The sequence below is a fragment of the Mytilus trossulus genome, chromosome 5 (genome assembly GCF_036588685.1).
Source record: "Mytilus trossulus isolate FHL-02 chromosome 5, PNRI_Mtr1.1.1.hap1, whole genome shotgun sequence".
NCBI lineage: Eukaryota > Metazoa > Mollusca > Bivalvia > Mytilida > Mytilidae > Mytilus > Mytilus trossulus.
The window spans coordinates 33,130,295-33,151,840 of record NC_086377.1 but is presented as its reverse complement, the minus strand read 5'-3'; the positions used below and the strand labels follow the sequence as shown (position 1 = coordinate 33,151,840).

Genomic DNA, 21,546 nt, shown 5'->3' with positions numbered 1-21,546 from the left:
CATTAGTCTTGACCAATGGTAGCACTTGAACTCTTCAGCTTGGAGGTAAAAACACGGTAGCGTCTAGATGCTACACACTTGGTAAAGCCGGAAATGAAAGCATACGTCAACATTCATGCATTTGTGCATGAAACATACACAGGAACTTCCACTTGTTGATTAAAAACATTCAAGTTTTCACTAAATATAGTCGTATGTTTAGGGATGTAAAGGCTTGTTGCACAAAAAACACGTGGCAATTGTTTACAAACACTTTCTACATTTACACGTGATCATGTTACAAGCGCATTTTGATTGGATGCAGCGAGTTTTGACTGCAACCAATAAAAATCCTTACCTTGTGTCTCCGAAATTTTATCTCAATCCGCCAAGGGTGAAGAGAGCGGGAGTGGATCGTAACCCTTGGCTAGCGAAGATGGGAGAAATGCTTCAAGAGCATTATAAACAAGAGGCTCTCAAGAGCCTGAATCGCTCACCTTAATTCTTTTGGTTAAATCTCTCATCAATGATTATTTTGGCTTTTCAATTTATTTAAATGTTTTTTGGATCGTCCTATTTTCTTCAAAAGCCAAAAAAAATAATCAGTTTCTCCTATGTTCTATTTTAGCCATAGGAGCTATGTTTCTTGACATACAAGGAAATAAAATATAAAATTTATACTAGATACTCTGAAACTCATTTAGCCTAAGTTTGGCTGAAATTGATACAGCAGTTTCAAAGGAGAAGATTTTTTAAAGTAAAGTCAACATGATGAACAAATTGTGAAAAAAGTCTTTAAAGGGCAATAACTCCTTAAGGGGTCAATTGAAAATTTTGGTCAAATTGACTTAATTGAAGATCTTACTTTGCTGAACATTATTGCTGTTTACAGTTTATTTCTATCTATAATAATATTCAAGATAATAACCAAAATTTACAAACTAGATACCCTAAGGAACATTCAGTTAAAGTTTGGAAGTATTTGGCCCAGTAGTTTCAGAGGAGAAGATTTTTGTAAAAGATTACTAAGATTTACGAAAAATGGTTAAAAATTGACTATAAAGGGCAATAACTCCTAAAGGGGTCAACTGACCATTTCCGTCATGTATTTTCTTATTTGTAAATCTTACTTTGCTGAACATTATTCCTGTTTACAGTTTATCTCTATCTATAATAATATTCAAGATAATAACCAAAAACAGCAAAATTTCTTTAAAATTACCAATTCAGGGGCAGCAACCCACCAACGGGTTGTCTGATTTATCTGAAAATTTCAGGGCAGATAGATCTTGACCTGATAAACAATATTACCCAGCGTCAGATTTGCTCTAAATGCTTTGGTTTTTGAGTTATAAGCCAAAAACTGCATTTGACCCCTATGTTCTATTTTTAGCAATGGCGACCATGTTTGTTGATAGATCATAACTTCGGATACAATTTACAAACTAGATACCCTAAGGAACATTCAGTTAAAGTTTGGAAGTATTTGGCCCAGTAGTTTCAGAGGAGAAGATTTTTGTAAAAGATTACTAAGATTTATGAAAAATGGTTAAAAAAATGACTGTAAAGGGCAATAACTCCTAAAGGGGTCAACTGACCATTTCCGTCATGTTGACTTATTTGTAAATCTTACTTTGCTGAACATTATTCTTGTTTACTGTTTATCTCTATCTATAATAATATTCAAGATAATAACCAAAAACAGCAAAATTTCCTTAAAATTACCAATTCAGGGGCAGCAACCCAACAACGGGTTGTCTGATTCATCTGAAAATTTCAGGGCAGATAGATCTTGACCTGATAAACAATATTATCCCATGTCAGATTTGCTCTAAATGCTTTGGTTTTTGAGTTATAAGCCAAAAACTGCATTTGACCCCTATGTTCTATTTTTAGCAATGGCAACCATGTTTGTTGATAGATCATAACTTCGGATACAATTTACAAACTAGATACCCTAAGGAACATTCAGTTAAAGTTTGGAAGTATTTGGCCCAGTAGTTTCAGAGGAGAAGATTTTTGTAAAAGATTACTAAGATTTATGAAAAATGGTTAAAAATTGACTGTAAAGGGCAATAACTCCTAAAGGGGTCAACTGACCATTTCCGTCATGTTGACTTATTTGTAAATCTTACTTTGCTGAACATTATTCCTGTTTACAGTTTATCTCTATCTATAATAATATTCAAGATAATAACCAAAAACAGCAAAATTTCTTTAAAATTACCAATTCAGGGGCAGCAACCCACCAACGGGTTGTCTGATTTATCTGAAAATTTCAGGGCAGATAGCTCTTGACCTGATAAACAATATTACCCAACGTCAGATTTGCTCTAAATGCTTTGGTTTTTGAGTTATAAGCCAAAAACTGCATTTGACCCCTATGTTCTATTTTTAGCAATGGCGACCATGTTTGTGTTGATAGATCATAACTTCGGATACAATTTACAAACTAGATACCCTAAGGAACATTCAGTTAAAGTTTGGAAGTATTTGGCCCAGTAGTTTCAGAGGAGAAGATTTTTAAAATAGTTTACGACGACAGACGACGGACGACAACGGACGCCAAGTGATGGCATAAGCTCACTTGTCCCTTCAGGCAGGTGAGCTAAAAAGTTAAAAGAGAATCACAGTAATTAAGTAATATAAAAAAGAAGATGTGGTATGATTGCCAATGAGACAACTATATCCACAAAAGACCAAAATGACACAGATATTAACAACTATATGTCACCGTACGGCCTTCAACAATGAGCAAAGCCCATACCGCATAGTCAGCTATAAAAGGCCCCGATAAGACAATGTAAAACAATTCAAACGAGAAACATAAAACTTGTTGAAATTAACTAGATCCTAGTATTAAATAGCTATACCTTTTGATGATGGTACATAAACATGAAATACTGTAAGATCCCACCTAAACTTTGAATAGTCTTCATTAAGCCTGAATTTAGCCCACTGTGTATTCACAAACAATCTATCTGTATCATATATGAAGATCTTTTAAAGGTTTTAGCTAGCTAAATTATATCATATAACTAGATACAACATGTGTAACCCCTTCCTATCCTCCAATATCCAAAGCCATGAGTATTGCACAAGTCCTGAGGATTTGCTTAGCCAAAAATAATTTAGATAAAAAACAAAGTATGAGGGGCACAAAATATGACATTGATTCGCAGAAAGATCCTGCCCTTACAAGTTAGAAGAAGTGGATAAAAATAGGAACTTAAGCATTGTGGATATGATCAAGTCAAACAAAAGTTGGAAAGAGGGATGAACTTATGAACATATTATTTTACAGCATCCTTGAATCAGAAAGGGGTGAGGTATAAACAGTAAAGCTATGGAATCTGATTGTAAATAAACTCATCAAGGATTCCAGGACTAAATTTTGTATATACGCCAGACGTTCGTTTTGTCTACAAAAGACTCATCAATGACACTCGAATCAAAATAAATAGACCCAAACTGTCATCAAACTTGAACAATTTATCAGTACAGAAACTGTACATGTATTAACAAAAAACATAAGTTTTTATGAATGAAATGAAATTTAGGATATTTGTCAAAGAGAACCAGCTTAATTCAGAATTCAAGAAAAAAGTTGGGCCAAAGGTTCAACATTTTTCAGAGGGTTTACAATTTTGGTGTTTTACAATAGAAACATAAGTGATGACTAGCAGATTTTTCATGAGTACCGTCAGGGGAAACAGATTTGAAGAACTTGGTTCATAGTGATTAAAAAAGAAACTAGAGGCTCTAAAGAGCCTGTGTCGCTCACCTTGGTCTATGTGAATATTAAACAAAGGAAGCAGACGGATTCATGACAAAATTGTGTTTTGGTGATGGTGATGTGTTTGTAAATCTTACTTTACTAAACAGTCTTGCTGCTTACAATTATCTCTATCTATAATGAACTTGGCCCAGTAGTTTCAGTGGAAAATGTTAATAAAAATTTACAAATTTTATGAAAATTGTTAAAAATTGACTATAAAAGACAATTACTCCTTAGTGGGTCAATTGACCATTTTCAGATTTGCTCTAATTGCTTTGTTTTTTGAGTTATAAGCCAAAAACTGCATTTTACCCCCATATTCTATTTTTAGCCGTGGCGGCCATCTTGGTTGGTTGACCGGGTCACGCCACACATTTTTTAAACTAGATACCCCAAAGATGATTGTGGCCAAGGTTGGATTAATTTGGCCAAGTAGTTTCAGAGGAGAAGATTTTTGTAAAAGATAACTAAGATTTACGAAAAATGGTTAAAAATTGACTATAAAGGGCAATAACTCCTAAAGGGGTCAACTGACCATTTCAGTCATGTTGACTTATTTGTAAATCTTACTTTGCTGAACATAATTGCTGTTTACAGTTTAACTCTATCTATAATAATATTCAAGATAATAACCAAAAACAGCAAAATTTCCTCAAAATTACTAATTCAGGGGCAGCAACCCAACAACGGGTTGTCCGATTCGTCTGAAAAGTTCAGGGCAGATAGATCTTGACCTGATTAACATTATTACCCCGTCAGATTTCCACTAAATGCTTTGGTTTTTGAGTTATAAGCCAAAAATTGCATTTTACCCCTATGTTCTATTTTTAGCCGTGGCGGCCATCTTGGTTGGTTGACTGGGTCACGCCACACATTTTTTAAACTAGATACCCCAAAGATGATTGTGGCCAAGGTTGGATTAATTTGGCCAAGTAGTTTCAGAGGAGAAGATTTTTGTAAAAGATAACTAAGATTTACGAAAAATGGTTAAAAATTGACTATAAAGGGCAATAACTCCTAAAGGGGTCAACTGACCATTTCGGTCATGTTGACTTATTTGTAAATCTTACTTTGCTGAACATAATTGCAGTTTACAGTTTATCTCTATCTATAATAATATTCAAGATAATAACCAAAAACAGCAAAATTTCCTCAAAATTACAAATTCAGGGGCAGCAACCCAACAACGGATTGTCTGATTCGTCTGAAAATTTCAGGGCAGATAGATCTTGACCTGATAAACATTTTTACCCCATGTCAGATTTCCTCTAAATGCTTTGGTTTTTGAGTTATAAGCCAAAAATTGCATTTTACTCCTATGTTCTATTTTTAGCCGTGGCGGCTATCTTGGTTGGTTGACCGGGTCACGCCACACATTTTTTAAACTAGATACCCCAAAGATGATTGTGGCCAAGGTTGGATTAATTTGGCCAAGTAGTTTCAGAGGAGAAGATTTTTGTAAAAGATAAATAAGATTTACGAAAAATGGTTAAAAATTGACTATAAAGGGCAATAACTCCTAAAGGGGTCAACTGACCATTTCGGTCATGTTGACTTATTTGTAAATCTTACTTTGCTGAACATAATTGCTGTTTACAGTTTATCTCTATCTATAATAATATTCAAGATAATAACCAAAAACAGCAAAATTTCCTCAAAATTACTAATTCAGGGGCAGCAACCCAACAACGGATTGTCTGATTCGTCTGAAAATTTCAGGGCAGATAGATCTTGACCTGATAAACATTTTTACCCCATGTCAGATTTCCTCTAAATGCTTTGGTTTTTGAGTTATAAGCCAAAAACTGCATTTTACCCCTATGTTCTATTTTTAGCCGTGGCGGCCATCTTGGTTGGTTGACCGGGTCACGCCACACATTTTTTAAACTAGATACCCCAATGATGATTGTGGCCAAGTTTGGTTCAATTTGGCCCAGTAGTTTCAGAGGAGAAGATTTTTGTAAAAGTTAACAACGACGACGGACGACGGACGACGACGGACGCCGGACGCAAAGTGATGGGAAAAGCTCACTTGGCCCTTCGGGCCAGGTGAGCTAAAAAGGTATTCATCAATGCCACAAAAAACACTCTTTAATAATGTTTACATCTATTTTTATCAAAAAGTCATAAAATGACTAATTTTAGAATTAAGCAAATGTGAGTCACGAACACCCCTCTTGAGCATGAAGTCAGAAAACAAAGCAAAGAACATCTGATAAGTTAACATGTACATTTAAAACATAGCTTGTGTAAGACGATAGGCCTTAAGTGTAATCATCCTGATAGGACAGGGTCAAAGGTTATTTCGTAAATGCTTTGACATAACCATTGTAACAGATAATGTATTCAGGTACAAATTGTACAAATGTAAACAAATAAATATATCAACATAAATAACAATGCCAAAATAGTCGCCTGAACTTTGTTTTAAGGACACATTTAAATAGTCAAAATGTGTTTTGTCATTTAGGGAATTTAGTGTTAATATAGATATCCTGAGCAGTATAAGGGACGACATCAAAAGATCGATGTAGGATAAAAAAAACTTAAATCAAATAGTTTGGGGGTGGAGTGGGGTCAACATTGCTGCAAGTTTTGTTAATCCAAAAGTTTTTTATCCTACATTGAATTTTTGATGTCGTCCCTAAATAATACTTAAAATCGTTTCAAAATTATTAAGTACTTCGATTCTACTGTGGATTCATTATCCATTATATTTCAAAGACAAACATTCACTATCATGCAAATTTGTAAAATTGGAAGTCACCACACGAATTTTCTTTAAAAAAATCCGCAGTTTTGTATTGTATACTAACGTTATGACAAAGTCCATGTCATGCCAAAGTAAACCCCAAAAAACATTAGGATGAAGAAAGATACAAATGTGAATCACCAGAAATGGTGAACAAATTTATTTTTTTAGAAGTTTTAAATTTTTCCATGCCATATTTCATGAAAAGCTACACAAGATTATGTTTTTCTGCCATTCCTCATCTTTCCCCTATTAACATCACCATCTGTTTAAGCATTCAAACCAGTTTAATAATCGAAACTTGTTTAAACATACACACATGTTTAATGACATACTTTTTCAAACATTCACACATGTTTAATGATAAACATCGGTTTAAGCATCCAAACCTGTTTTTCTCTAATTTTTGTGTTATTTTCACATTTCCTGACCGGTGTGAGAAAAATATTTCTCCTCACTAGTGAAAAATCTGTTCTCGGCAAATTATTAGTCGAAATTTGATTATGACGTCAAAATGTTTTGTTTTTCTTTTCAATTTTCCTATTGTGACGTCATGAAAAAAGGCGACCTTGCCTGATGACGTCGCATATAAAGAGCACAATTTTCTGAAAATCTTTGAAAAAAACCGATAAAAACCATTAGAGAAACAGATTCCGACACTACATCTCGTGTTTTACGATATTTCTCCACTCTCGACAGTTAAATTTTATTATTTAAAGGGCTCGGCAAGCCTCGCGCTTTAAATAATAAAATTTAACTGTCTCAAGTGGAGAAATATCGTAATACACTTGTTGCAGTGTAAGAATCTATATATATATACATCCACACATGTTAAAAGAAAAACAGTTTTTAAAACATCCACACTATGTGTAAGGCATCACTAATAATTTAAGTATTAACACTTGTTTTAAACAGTCACACCTGTTTAATCATCCACACTGAGTTGAACATCCATACTTATTGATGCATCAACATTGGTTCAAGCATTCACACTGAGCTGAACATCCATACTTATCTATGCAAGCATTCACACTGAGCTGAACATCCATACTTATCTATGCATCAACACTGGTTCAAGCATTCACACTGAGCTGAACATTCATACTTATCTATGCATCAACATTGGTTCAAGCAGTCACACTGAGCTGAACATCCATACTTATCTATGCATAAAAATTGGTTCAAGCATTCACACTGAGCTGAACATCAATACTTATCTATGTATCAACATTGGTTCAAGCAGTCACACTGAGATGAACATCCATACTTATCTATGCATCAACATTGGTTCAAGCAGTCATACTGAGCTGAACATCCATACTTATCTATGCATCAAAATTGGTTCAAGCATTCACACTGAGCTCAACATCCATACTTATCTATGCATCAACATTGGTTCAAGCATCCACACTGAGCTGAACATCCATACTTATCTATGCATCAACACTGGTTCAAGCATCCACAAGCGTGTAAGCATCAACATATGTTTGAGCATTGTCACATGTTTAAACATTAACATATGTTTAAGTATCCACAAGTGTTTAAGCATCGTCACATGTTTTAGCATCCACAAGTGTTTAAGCATCAACATATGTTTGAACATCGTCACATGTTTAAGTATCCACAAGTGACAAAGTCCATGTCATGCCAAAGTAAACCCCAAAAAACATTAGGATGAAGAAAGATACAAAAAAACATTAGGATGAAGAAAGATACAAAAAAACATTAGGATGAAGAAAGATACAAAAAAATAAATTTGTTCACCATTTCTGGTGATTCACATTTGTATCTTTCTCCATTCTAATGTTTTTTGTTTAAGCATCAACATATGTTTGGGCATCGTCACATGTTTTAGCATCCACAAGTGTTTAAGCATCAATATATGTTTAAGCATCTTCATATGTTTAAGCATCCAATATACTTTTGATTCAAAAATAACTGGTCTAAGATTTTGGTTTGTAAACTTATTACCAATAATACTATTTCATCATGTTTGTTTTTCTCCAATAATTTACAAGAACTATATCTTCAAATCAAAGTCAGGCTATGAAACATCACCAGGCGCCGTTAATCATGTGTATTGGTATATATACTATATTTTCTATATCTTGAAATCAAGTTTAATTGTACTATTAACACATCCAATTTGAGAGTATAATTAATGTGTATATCTAATAATTATCTATAAAGATCACCTTTCATAGTAAATATAATTATACATCAAGGTTATGTGGATATTATTCAAACTAACCTTTCTTTTATATCAATAATACAACAGTGAATGACCAATACGGTCACATACAAATTTCGCTAGGCATATAAAGGACAAGAATGAGTTCTATATAATACACAAGTACATGGATGTCCCTCCTTAAAAAATATAAAGGAGTAGGTTCAGTAAGACCCCTTTTTGGCCCCAAAATATAGCAGTTTTACAAATTTGTTAAAATGTAATCTTTTATTTATTTTTTGGAAGGTAATATAATGCCTCTGCTACATAAATATGGGCTGTTTTTGGCATTACAATGCACATATATTGGGTACTTGCATCATTAAGTCATGCTAAATTACTGAAATCTTCACAATTTCAGCATTGTAGTTAAATTTTAGACGATTTCCGTCTTAAATGAAAGTGGCCGCATTCGTGTTCATTCTTGATATTGAAATGTAAGTTTTGTTTAATGATAATACATAACATACATAAAGGTATAGGATGAACACGGATGCGGCCACTTTCATTTTTGACAAAAACCATCTGAAAAGTGACAGGTTTTAGCATATTTGATAGATTTTTCATATTTAAGCTAGAATCGGAGCGTTTTTAATGAGTAAAACAATTAAAATTTTCACAAAAACTAATTGAATTAATTGAAATAGACACTAAAGTGATTAAAAAGTGTCCAAAATCTTTCGTCAGATGAACTTGAAATTTGAGGCCAAAACCAGCCCTTACCGGACCTACTCATTTCAAGTATCATAATCATTAAATAACAAATTAATTGTGAATTTATCAATTATAAATAAAAAAGTTAATAATTGAAGAAATATATTTGTTAATAAAATAAAGTTTTTTTTATTATGCTGCCAAATGCATTTGGCCATTTTTCTATGCAATTTTATATGATTTACCATTTAGAATTTTAATTTATGAGAGAGAGGCTTAGTTGTCAACTGTTCCTCAAACAAATGTCTTGAAGTGTATATTAATGTCTATTTATCAGAAGCTTAACACTGTTTATATCTTCTAAAGTATAAAGACATAATGCTTAAGATAAGACTTTAAAAATCTTTTCAAAAAAAGTATTAAATGAAAATTCCAGGCCAAATTTCTCTCTTATGCCTATTAGATTAATCAATTCAAAGCTTCTCATTGAAATAAAGTAAAATATTATATATATGATGTAGCATTCTTGGGGGACCAATGGGGAGGTTCTGATCACAGATCACGCTTATTGTTTTGTCAGATTCCTGTATCCCACTCACACTATGTATGTAATTATTATATTAAGCAACTCTAATTTTTTGGTTATTTCCTGTGTTCCTCTAAATTTCATTTCCTGTTTTCAAGGCACAATCATTTGACTTTCATGTGTCATGCTTACAAAAAATCTGCAATCCCACGTCATGCTTAGACCCCAATGAGACCCACATTCTTCTTTCTCATTGGTTATTATGATCACATGATTAAAAAGTATTCCAAACGAATCAAGCTTTTTATTCCCATTTTCAGAATACACAATTTACATATGTGAGGGGGGTATCCTCTTTATGGGGACCCTGGGATCAGATGTTTTTAAGCTCGGGATTTCAGGATTTTAAAAAAAAATTCTGGATGACTGGATTTAAATTTATTTAAATTCAGGACCTCAGGATTTCGTGTTTTTAAGCCAGGGATTTCGGGATCAGGACCCCTCCTACCAACCCAATATGTAGAATATAAATTAAAATCTTTCACTAAGACAATACCTTTAAAACATAGACCTGTAAGGGAGGACATCAAAAGTTCAATTAAGGATAAAAAATAATTCATATAGTTTTTTCACTGCCACCCCCCCCCCCCCCCCCCCCACCCCCCCCCCCCCTCTTAACCCCCAACTATTTGATTAAAGTTTTTTATCTTACATTGATCTTTTGATGTCGTCCCTAAGATTATACTGACACTCTAACTTTGTCCTCAGTTAATATGACTTCCTAAATTATAATAAAATCTTTTTGTTTGATTTCATAATTACATTGTTTTTCTGTGAAATTGATTTTACATAAAAATATTATTTTCCAATGATATTGTATGTGCCAAACTGTTTTAAGGTTTGTCTGATGGTAAGAGAAATGTGACATTTTCTTCCTTATTTTCAACTAAAACAATCCTGTCTGTCATTTTGTCGGTCAGACAGAGTTTGGGATACACTGTGAAAAATTTCAAAATAATTTGTTTTTTAACAGTTAACAATTAAAACAGTTTAACTCAAGGTGTTAATATATGTTTAACAGAATAGAAAAGTCAAAAAAAGAAATTTGACAGAAAAATAGGAATAAAATTGAGAATTGAAATGGAGAATGTGTCAAAGCGACAATGCAACCAGAAAGCAGATTAACAGCTGACTGTTTTTCATAACATAACATATAACAGGCGCACAGGTCTGAAGCTTGGTTATTATTTTTAGTCCAAGAATTTTATACGTGGTATATTTTTTCACATGTAAATTATTAAAAACGAGATGTGGAAATAGGAAATGTTGGAAGGATTTGGTAGGAAATAAGATAACTACTTAACAATATATTTATAAACTAGTCATGAACATATATACAGTAAAATCTGCTTAAATAGAGGCAGCCCTTAAAAATATGACTTCAATTTCAGGTCACCAACTAAGGTCAAAATGCAGTCTTTTTTTTCTAGGATTTTGATCTTAATTCAATGGCAGTTTCTGGTTTGGTCCCTAATATAGGCCTTAATAAACAGCTTTGATAAATATCGTTACCAGTTGAATATAAAAAAAATTCTCTTTTATTATTGTTGAAGACACTATATAATATCTCCATTTTGATTTTTAACATACTATAACCTCCCGTTAAAAAATAATCGGCAATATAAATAATCAGTAATCACCTTCAAATAGATGAAAAATCTAGAGGATTCCTGTTGGCATCACCCCCTGAAAAATGTAAATGCCTGTGAGGATGTCCGTATCTGTATTCGAAGATACAGTCAATTATTAAGGGATGGAAAATTCTAATTTGCAATTTATATCTAGATTCACAAAAAAGGCTTATTTTTTTTTATTATGGCCCCACAGCATCAACACATTTAGGAAATCAAAGACTATAATTTTTCATAAAAATATGTGTAAAATCAAATCAAACCTAACGTCAGCATGCAAACTCTTTAAAAAAAGTGTACCTACAATTCTTATTTGAAATAAATCTCTTTATAACTAGAAAAAATAAAAATCCTACCTTTTTCTCTAATTCAAAATTAGCAAAAATTAAATTCTTGATATAGTACACCACACAGAATGTTTATATAAGACCGGTCAGTTACTAGAACGTCCATCAATAAACACAATAAACGTTGTCATTTTCTATGTTTTTATGAAGAGTTAAGTGGTCATCACTTTGTTCACCTGACATTTACCTAGTAAATAAACAATCTAACTTAGGCCACAATTAAAAATATTTTGGTTTGTCCAAACCCTACTCAAAGGTTGAGACAGTGGGTAGGTAGCTAGGTAGGCATTTTCTTTTTTTTTCCTTCAACAAATGAAATTGAAGTATCAAATGTTTATTAGTCTTCATGCCTTTTTGATTAAAAAAAAACTTCTTCAAATCAGGACAATAAAAGAATTTGAGTAGGCAGCTTTTTTCTGGATAGGTATGTTTGGGCAAACAAACCTATTATTTATTATGGCCTTATCAATGACAAATGGTTTGGTTAATGATATCCTAATATTTATACTTTAGACACTACCTTTAAATTGATAATACCAAATATGGTAAATTATAAACTCCCACCTTTTGATACATTTGAAATTTAGAGGATAAATTTAAACAAATAGTGACCAAGGAAATACATTTTTTTAAAAGAAACTTATTTTAGATTTTGATGAAAATTTTAACTACTTTCTGTTAAAAATTTCATGTCAAAGAATGTTTAATTCTTGTAAAAATCCACTTCAAAACCTTATGGGAATACTAGATAATAACTAAATATTCATATTTGCTATTGATGTTCAGAGACATATACATGTATCTATTTCACTTGGTTTTTTTTTCTTCTAGTTTATGACTTCCATCATTATAAACAATCACAATAATTGAAAAAAAAAATAAAAAAAAAAATTGAAACTTCAATTACAATTTAAAGATTAAGCAGCTGGTATTGTAAATTTATAAAATACGTAAATTAATTCAACACTTTAAAACATATTTCTATAAATATAATTACATATCTTGCAGGTTTTGAGTACCAGATTCACTGGCTTACATGTTATGGGTGTAAGGTTGGGAGGAACTGCATTTTGCAGTTTAAAAAAAAGACTTTCATACAGATGCTATTAAATCAGTGAGATGTGGTATTACCACATCCCCCCTCATTTTTTCTTTCCACACACACACACTTCTTGAACCCATATCTGTATAATTCCTTTTAATATAGACATGATCTACTAAAGGAATATAATTCAAAAAGAAAGTTAACAGACAATGTGTTTCTAATAATACATTTTCCAAATTAGTGTAAATATTTATACCTATGAAAATTGTCAGAAATGAAATTGTACCCCTTATATTAATATTCTATTTTTATTTCAGTTTTGTTAGGGGTTTTCCAACTTTGATGTGTCTTATTAACACACATGGTCGAAATTGACCGGGACTGTGAATTCCAAAGTTCTGCTGTCAGTTTAATAGTTAGTATAATTATCTTGGTTTGTGGATTAGAAGTAAGGAACTTGTAATTTGGAAAATAATCTTCATTTTATATATATAGTTCGTTTTGCCTGTTCCATCAGCGATTTTTTTTTTTACATTATCTTGGTAAGGCAACTACCCGTACATCAAAATTTATAATTCAAATATTAAATAAATTTTATAAATTTTACGAATTCCATTTACAAGTCTTACCTAAACTATGTTAAACTGATATCCCTAGACGACATATTAACTTCCATTTAAACCTGTACAAATTTACTTCTAACAATCGCTTCTAATACAAAACATTTAACTTTCTAAACATTTAAACGTATCATTGAATTGCGGTAAATGGTTGAACTTTCACCTTTAAATCTTTCCCCGTCTAATTATCTGCGTAAAGCTGTAAATAAAATGCTGAATGAATAAAGTAACAATCAAATAAGTTTTTCCACTTCGCTGATTTTACCGAAGTTCGATATTAAATTATGTCGAAGTCTATTGAAAGGCCAGTCAAATATCACTTTCAATTTTCACATTCACAGGCAAAAGATCTTAACATTATAAAAAAATATATTCAATAATGTGTCGTTAATTCATTGTAATTATCAGGTTTTTTTTTTATCAGACTAATTTTTATCGAAATTTTCTTTCTTTTTTATTCATTTACTCAACACTTTTTAAAAAGCAAAAAATCAATTTTGCTTTGTTTTATTAACATTCAATTACTAGAAAATAAAAAGTAATTGTTTATTTGAATGAATTATATTTAACAGTTTATATTAATTAGATGTGTTCAAGTATTGGTATATTTGTATGTAAATAAATAGCAAAGTAGATGTATTAACTAAAATTTGTATTTGTTTTTTTTATTATTAATTTTTGACACTGACTTCAGTTAATTGTAACATTCAAATTCCACATGCCATTTTTAATATCAATGAAATTCTATATTCTAGATTATTCAAAATCATTACATAGGGAGACATCCACTTTTAAATGAATAAAAACAAATTCAATACTTAATTCAGATATGAATCAGCATTAGATTCAAAATTTGATTTAGACATGTGAATCAGCATTAGATTCAGACAGTTAAACAGCACTAGATTCAGATGTGTGAATCAGCTTTAGATTTAGCCATGTGAAGCAATCAATGATTCAGACATGTGAATCAGCAATAGGTTTAGACAAGTGTCTCAGCAGTTAGTTTAGACATGTGAATCAGCAATAGGTTTAGACAAGTGTCTCAGCAGTTAGTTTAGACATGTGAATCAGCATTAGATTCAGACATGTGAATCAGCATTAAATTCAGACATATGAATCAGCACTAGTTTTAAACATGTGAATCAGCATTAGATTCAGACATAGGAATCAGAATTATATTTACATATGAATCATAACTAGATTTAAACATGTGAATCAGCATTATATTTAGCTATGTGAATCAATCAATGATTCAGACATGTGAATCAGCAATAGGTTTAGACAAAAGTCTCAGGAGCTAATTTAGACATGTGAATCAGCACTAGATTTAAACATGTGAATCAGCATTAGATTCAGACATGTGAATCAGCATGAGATTCAGACATGTGAATCAGCAATAGATTCAGACATGTGAATCAGCATAAGATTGAGTCAATTAAAACAGTGAATGAGCCTGCTGTTGGTCATCACTCTCTTTGTAGTTTTAGAAATATAATCATAAAATGAATCAGAGTATAAAAACCTTATAGCCAGAAAGCTGTTACATGGAAAGCAACACACCTCGTGTTATTAAAATAATATATCACATTAACAAATTTCATTATATTAATCAATGATATCCCATGTCTGCAGTGCTATGATGTGTATGACAAATATTAACATTGTTCCCCAGTCAACATCATAATTGTTGCCCTCGGCTATATAGCTAACAAGGTTTCTCTTCTAACAGTGTCTGTTGCCATAGGATTTCAGGGAGCAACTAGTTCATGAAAACTTAAATGCTTAATTAAGGTTATAATGGCTTTAATAAGAAAGGTCAATGAATACACATTTAGATTGGAGGTATATCTGAAGAAAACAGCAAGCTTACAATACAAAAAAAACCAAAAGGCATCAACAGGTCAGCAAACAGTATAAAAAATGTCAGATATAATTACTTTCAATGCTTTGAATTTTAAATATTGATGATGAGTCATTGAGACAACAATCCAACAACATAAAAAGTCAAATGACATATACTATCACTGTATACAGTCTAGAGAATATAAATATTGGATTTCTGCCAAAAAAATAACTTCTAAGGTTTGCTGAATTTTCTACAAAAAATTGAACTTTTTAACTTCAAATGTAAAATAATACTTGCATAACACTAATAGTTATCAAAGGTACCAGGATTATAATTTAGTATGCCAGAAGCGCATCTTGTCTACATAAGACTCATCAGTGACGCTCATATCAAAATAGTTATAAAGCCGAACAAGTACAAAGTTGAAGAGCATTGAGGATCCAAAATTCCAAAAAGTTGTGCCAAATACGGCTAAGGTAATCTATTCTTTAGTTTTTTCGTAAAATAGAAAATTGAGAATGGAAATAGGGAATGTGTCAAAGTAACAAAAATCAGTGGGGGGAATGTGTCAAAGTTACAACTATCAGTCCAAAGAGCAGAAAACAGCCAATGTCCACCAATGAATCTTCATCACAGCGCAAAAATCCTGCACTGGGAAGGGGCCTCAGTTGGCCTCTAAACAGAAATGAGTACTAATTCAGTAAAGTTAAACATAACAATAAACTCCAAAACATATAAATGAACTTAAATTAATGCCTTTTTATTTGACAAAAATTCTTGAACTAATTCCAAAACTTCACACCAATTTACTGGGATTTTACTATCTAGATTGATACTCATGCATCATGTTTAGACCTAAAATATCTGAGTCCTAAAATATCCCATGGACAAATTGTAGTTTGTTTTCAGTGCACATTCTAGACAGAGATGCATGCCTCAATCATGTTCAGGCCTAAATTTTTCATGGACAAATTGCCATTTGTTCACATACAATAAAATAAGTAGAAGAAGCCTTCAAATGCCTGCCATATTTCAATCTTAAATCAATCTACAAATTAATTGATAAGGTATATATTCTATAACTTTCTTTTTCTATAGGGGGTCTCATTGGGGGGTTCCGATCCTGGATCCTGCTTACTGTTTTGTCAGATTCCTGTATCCCGCTTACACTATGTACGTAAGCAATTCTCTTCTTTTTTTTTTCATTTCCCGGGTCACGCTCACTAAGACCTCGTTTCCCATTTTCACAACACAATAATTTGACTTTCACATGTCACGCTTACAAAAAAATTGGAAATCCAGCGTCACCCTTAGACCCCAATGAGCCCCAATCTATACTCTCAATACTAATAGGTACAATGTGACAGATACTATCTCTATTCACTACAAATCTCTCTTTAATTATTATTTTTCACTGCCTTTCTATGATAGAAATCTAATTTTGATTAATATCGGTGATAGGGCAATCGATCAACATTTTTTTACACAATGGTAAAGATTAAACATCCCGTTACTAAATGACTGATTGATGGAAGATCAAGCTGTCAAATGCCAAATTTACAGAATTATGGCCGAACGCTTTTCGTGACAATTTTCAATTTCACTTTTTATTACATTTTTTAGTTTTAGTTACTAAAATTCTTTCCCATTTGTTAAGAAATTTCTCATAATATGCATTTTTTTCCCTGATATATCATAGAAGTATTTAAATTGTTTTTCTTACATGGAAATAAGGAAGTAATTTGCTGCTTAAATTCTAAACAACATTTATATGAATTTTGTCTTTTTGAAATAGTAAACTTACTATACAATAAAATCATGAAAAACATGATAGGTATCTTTTGATGCCTTTGAAATAAAAGCATTTGGAAACCTATTATGTTTGGCAAGAAAAATTAGTATAAAATTTTAAATCAAATTAAAATTTAATTCATTAGTCTCATCAAATTTTCAAAAATTATAAAAATAATGTTGTACTTTATGAACTGGTGTTGCTGGAATCGAAATATTTTGTCAGCAAGTCCATTGAGGTAAATGCTATTCGAACAGTATTGACAAATATATATAAGCATGGCAATTATTTTAATGCTTTGCCTAGAAAAAAACTGGAGTCATTACAACGAAACTATTAGAAATTTTTCTAAGAATCTGCTCTATATCATAACATTGTACATGACATATTCTATTTATCAACCTTTATATTTTTTTCTTAGAATTTTAGCATCCCTGACAGCACTTGTTAACTTCTGTGGACAAACTCATTGGCGGATCTAGAGGGGGGGGTACCTGGGGTTGGAACCCCCCCTTTTTTTTGGTCGATCAATGCATTTGAATGGGGAAATATAGTTGGAACAATCCCCTTTATCCTGGGTTGGGAACCCCCCTTTTTAAAATGACTGGATTCGCCCCTGAAACTAGTACATTGTCATACTGTTGTTGCATTTTGTAATAAATTTTTGTCATAAGCTAAGAATACTTTCACTTTTTAATTTGATACAAAAATTACTTATCTTAAGTATTGCCTTTAAATATATGGTGACCATAAATAATTATGTATGACATGTCCCCCAAGTAAGACTGAAATTAACTATGATAGCATTCACAAATTGAATAACCTAGCTTTTCAATTTCAAATTTCAATCAACCTCCTTTTCCTCTTAATTCTTAAAATATTAAATAGAATATAGTAGCAAAATAATAAATTAATAAAATTTATAAATTTATGTTTTTCACAATCAAGCCTCCTATTTTGGATGTAGAGTCCTGCCAAACTCCCAAGGGAAAAGTACCCACTTTCATTTAAGGAAGTAAGAAAGTTCAGTGTAATGTGACACCCCCCCCCCCCCCCCCCCCCCGCCCCCAAGAGATGATTTTATTTATTTGCTGAAAATGATCATTCACAAATAATTTTTTAAAACTTCACAGTCTTCAGTCAATAATCTTAAACTTTATACAATTTTTACTGAGTTATAATAAAAGTGAACTGACCTGTTAAACATTGACTTGAACATCATATTGTTGTAACTTCTATATAATATACAATCCGTTCTAACATCTGTTCCGTAGGTCCAACATTCGTAGCCTATAGAATAAAAAAACTATAAAATTTCTATTCTCTTATTAAATGTTTGATACAGGATGTTTAATGGAATAAACTGCTTTTCATTGTTAACTTTCACAGTCCAATCTCTGATCCTTATATATGTCAATATTAAAAAAAATCTAATTTTCACTCAAGAACAACAACAAATGAGGCTTAAAATGAATCCTAATTTATTCTTGATAGTTTTTTAAGTGCTATTGAAATAACGCCTGTTTTTGGATAAAACCTATTATTGGATAAAGTTCCTTTTATTTAACCGTACAGAAAACAAACACAAGAGTTCGCATTAATTTTCGCTGGACACATTTTATGCCGATTTAATATGACTATAACACAGTGGCGGTACGCCTAGTGCACTTGTTGACCTCGCTATGGAATGAGGTTGTCATGTCAAAACAATGATCGTACACGACAGGATATTTACACTAGTTAATTGAATTGTGACAAGACCTCAAAATGACCATTGTTTACGCCAGAACGAAAGTTAAGTCAGGTAAAAGGAGTTTTTTATCAAGAAATAGATTGACAAGCAAGGCCAAACATTGAATTTTCTGTGTTTAACTGTTGCAGCTTAGCTATTTCAAAAGTTATAATAAATAACCATTAGTGATAGCGTAAAAGAAGATTTTGCATATTCTTAATTCAATCAGACAGCAACCAATTGATAAGAACAAGACATTTAACTATGTGGTATGGGCTTTGCTCATTGTTGAAGGCCGTACAGTGACCTATTATTGTTAATATCTGTGTCATTTTGGTCTTTAGTGGATAGTTGTCTCATTGGCACTCCTACCACATCTTCTTTTTTTATATTTACCGTTACAATGCTATCTTCAATATCCTTATATTATATTATCCTTCAAACTGTAAGCTGTGAGTGTTGAAAAGTTGTGAATAAATTGAAATATAATTATAAATGATCTAAACAAATTCTAAAAGACAAGAAAAAAAAAGATGTAACTTTAAAATTGAAGACAATTTTAAGATGCCATTTCTGCCTCAGCATTCTCAATACATTATTAGGATCACAATCCAGAAACAGGTTTGACAGACTTTACTTGTATATTCTTTTGTGAACATATAAAGTATAAATTAAAATTTAGAAGAAGTCTTATAAATGCTATCAAAAGTCCTAAAAGGCAAAAAAAAAAAAATAGAAGTCTTGAGGTAAAATATTAAACAAATTTATAAATAAATGCATTTAGTTGCAAACATGTACAATATATAATTAATTGTATTCCTCCGTAGACAGCACTGCATGTACTGGTTGCACATTGTGATGTGCACAATAAATATAATAATTCTATAATTAATCTAAAATGAATGAAATGTAGTGCATTTAAATTAACCCAGAGTGAACCTTTCTCTCAAAATGTGATATATTCTGTCAAAATCATATTTTTTTTAAGTATTTATGTGTCTGAAAATAATTATAATGGGCTACTTAAACAGTAAGTGGGTTAACGGCATGTTGTTGTGAATTTCATTAGCATAAATTAAAACTATACATGTAAATAAATAGATCAAGAAAAATGAATATTTTTTTTCTTCAAATATTATATCACACTAGTATATATAGTCATGATAGTATAATCACATCAAAACATAATATTTCAATATAACACATAGCTTAGTCAAATTATAACTTTTAAAAATTCCGAATGTAAGACAAAATTTAAAACAAAGTTTTAGTAATACATGTTTAGGCCTTTTTTTTTTAATTAGTTGGTTTACGGATCCGCCGACCCGATTTTGTTTAAAAGTGAAATAAAATTAAAATTTTGATTTCGTGTTGTTTTTTATTCCGCCGACCCGATTTTTCGAGTGCTGTGAATAAAAAAATCTGAGGCGTTCCAAAACGTTTTGTCTGTGTCAATAAAGCGTTTGTAGTGAACGGCATATTTTGAAAAGCTTCGAAATGACGCAGATGAATTCAAAAACCCAACGAGGGAGGACCATGGAGTCTGACGGCTTCATGCATAATTTAGATGCTAACAAATTTCTTGTCTGAACAAAATATGTGTTTTAGTCAAACTTTGGTACATTGCTATTTCTTCATCAGCATGATAGGATCATGAACACAGTTGATTATCAAACATTTCATAAATCAAAGAAATTTGTTTATGTCAAGTATATTGTCCTCAAAAGATTTTTGGGTCAAACATGCACATAATATATTCATACGTGAAGACCACGTGCACCTTAAATGTGATGGTATTGTGTTCACCTGGAGAGTGAGAGATCTTGGGTTTGAACCTTGACCCGGTCAAATCAAAGACTTAAAAATTGGTATCTGCTGCTTCTTCGCCAAGCACGCTGCAATTGCAATTATTAAAGGAGTCAGAATAATGAGTTTGGGTAAGGTAACATATCTTTGGGGGAACTGTTACCTTGTGAGCTAGCACATTTAAATTCTGGCTCAGTGTGTCAGTTTAGCATTTCATTTCTCATTATCATATTCTCATCCTAATTATGCATCTGATTAGCCACTAGACATTAAACAACAATTGACCATCCATCCATCAAATGCAAAGCATATCAAGATAAGAGCTAAACTATTTCTCCTCCTCAACCCCTGTAATGTCATGAATGAACAGCATTTTTTTATTTTTTTTTCCTCCGACTCAAATTTTTCAGAACAGTTATACGTGAACAAAAAAAAAATCTAAGATTGCTATTTTATTTTTATTTTTTTTACCTCCTCCGACCCTAACCTTTGACACTAGTTGTCCGTAAACCAACTAATTAAAAAAAAAGGCCTTAGATATTCTCGTCAGCTAATATGTACGGTACATCAAATATCATTACAGCCTGTCTCATAAAATATGCCACCTACAAGGTCTTTTAAAGTTTTACTCAAGGTGGTACCAAACACTTTCACTAAAATTAATTTGGCTCGCTTAATTTTCATAAAATTTTGACAAAGTATGTACTTTGACCCTTTAACAAGTATATAAAAATTTCAAAAATTT

General features: G+C 31.8%; 1 protein-coding gene across 11 annotated transcripts in view; it reads right to left on the bottom strand.

The window, feature by feature from the left end:
* Positions 1 to 21,546, bottom strand: part of LOC134718772 (hydroxysteroid 11-beta-dehydrogenase 1-like protein) — an 83,080-nt gene that overhangs the window by 31,320 nt on the left and 30,214 nt on the right. For 9 of the 11 annotated variants that reach the window (XM_063581479.1, XM_063581482.1, XM_063581477.1 and 6 more), the window contains one exon: positions 18,460 to 18,553. In XM_063581479.1, coding sequence (XP_063437549.1) covers positions 18,460 to 18,485 — 26 coding nt within the window. In that variant the 5' untranslated portion in view covers positions 18,486 to 18,553. Of the gene's footprint in view, positions 1 to 11,966; positions 12,100 to 13,631; positions 13,724 to 18,459; positions 18,554 to 21,546 lie in introns of those variants that run through there. The other 2 variants (XM_063581489.1, XM_063581488.1) reach the window with 2 other exon arrangements.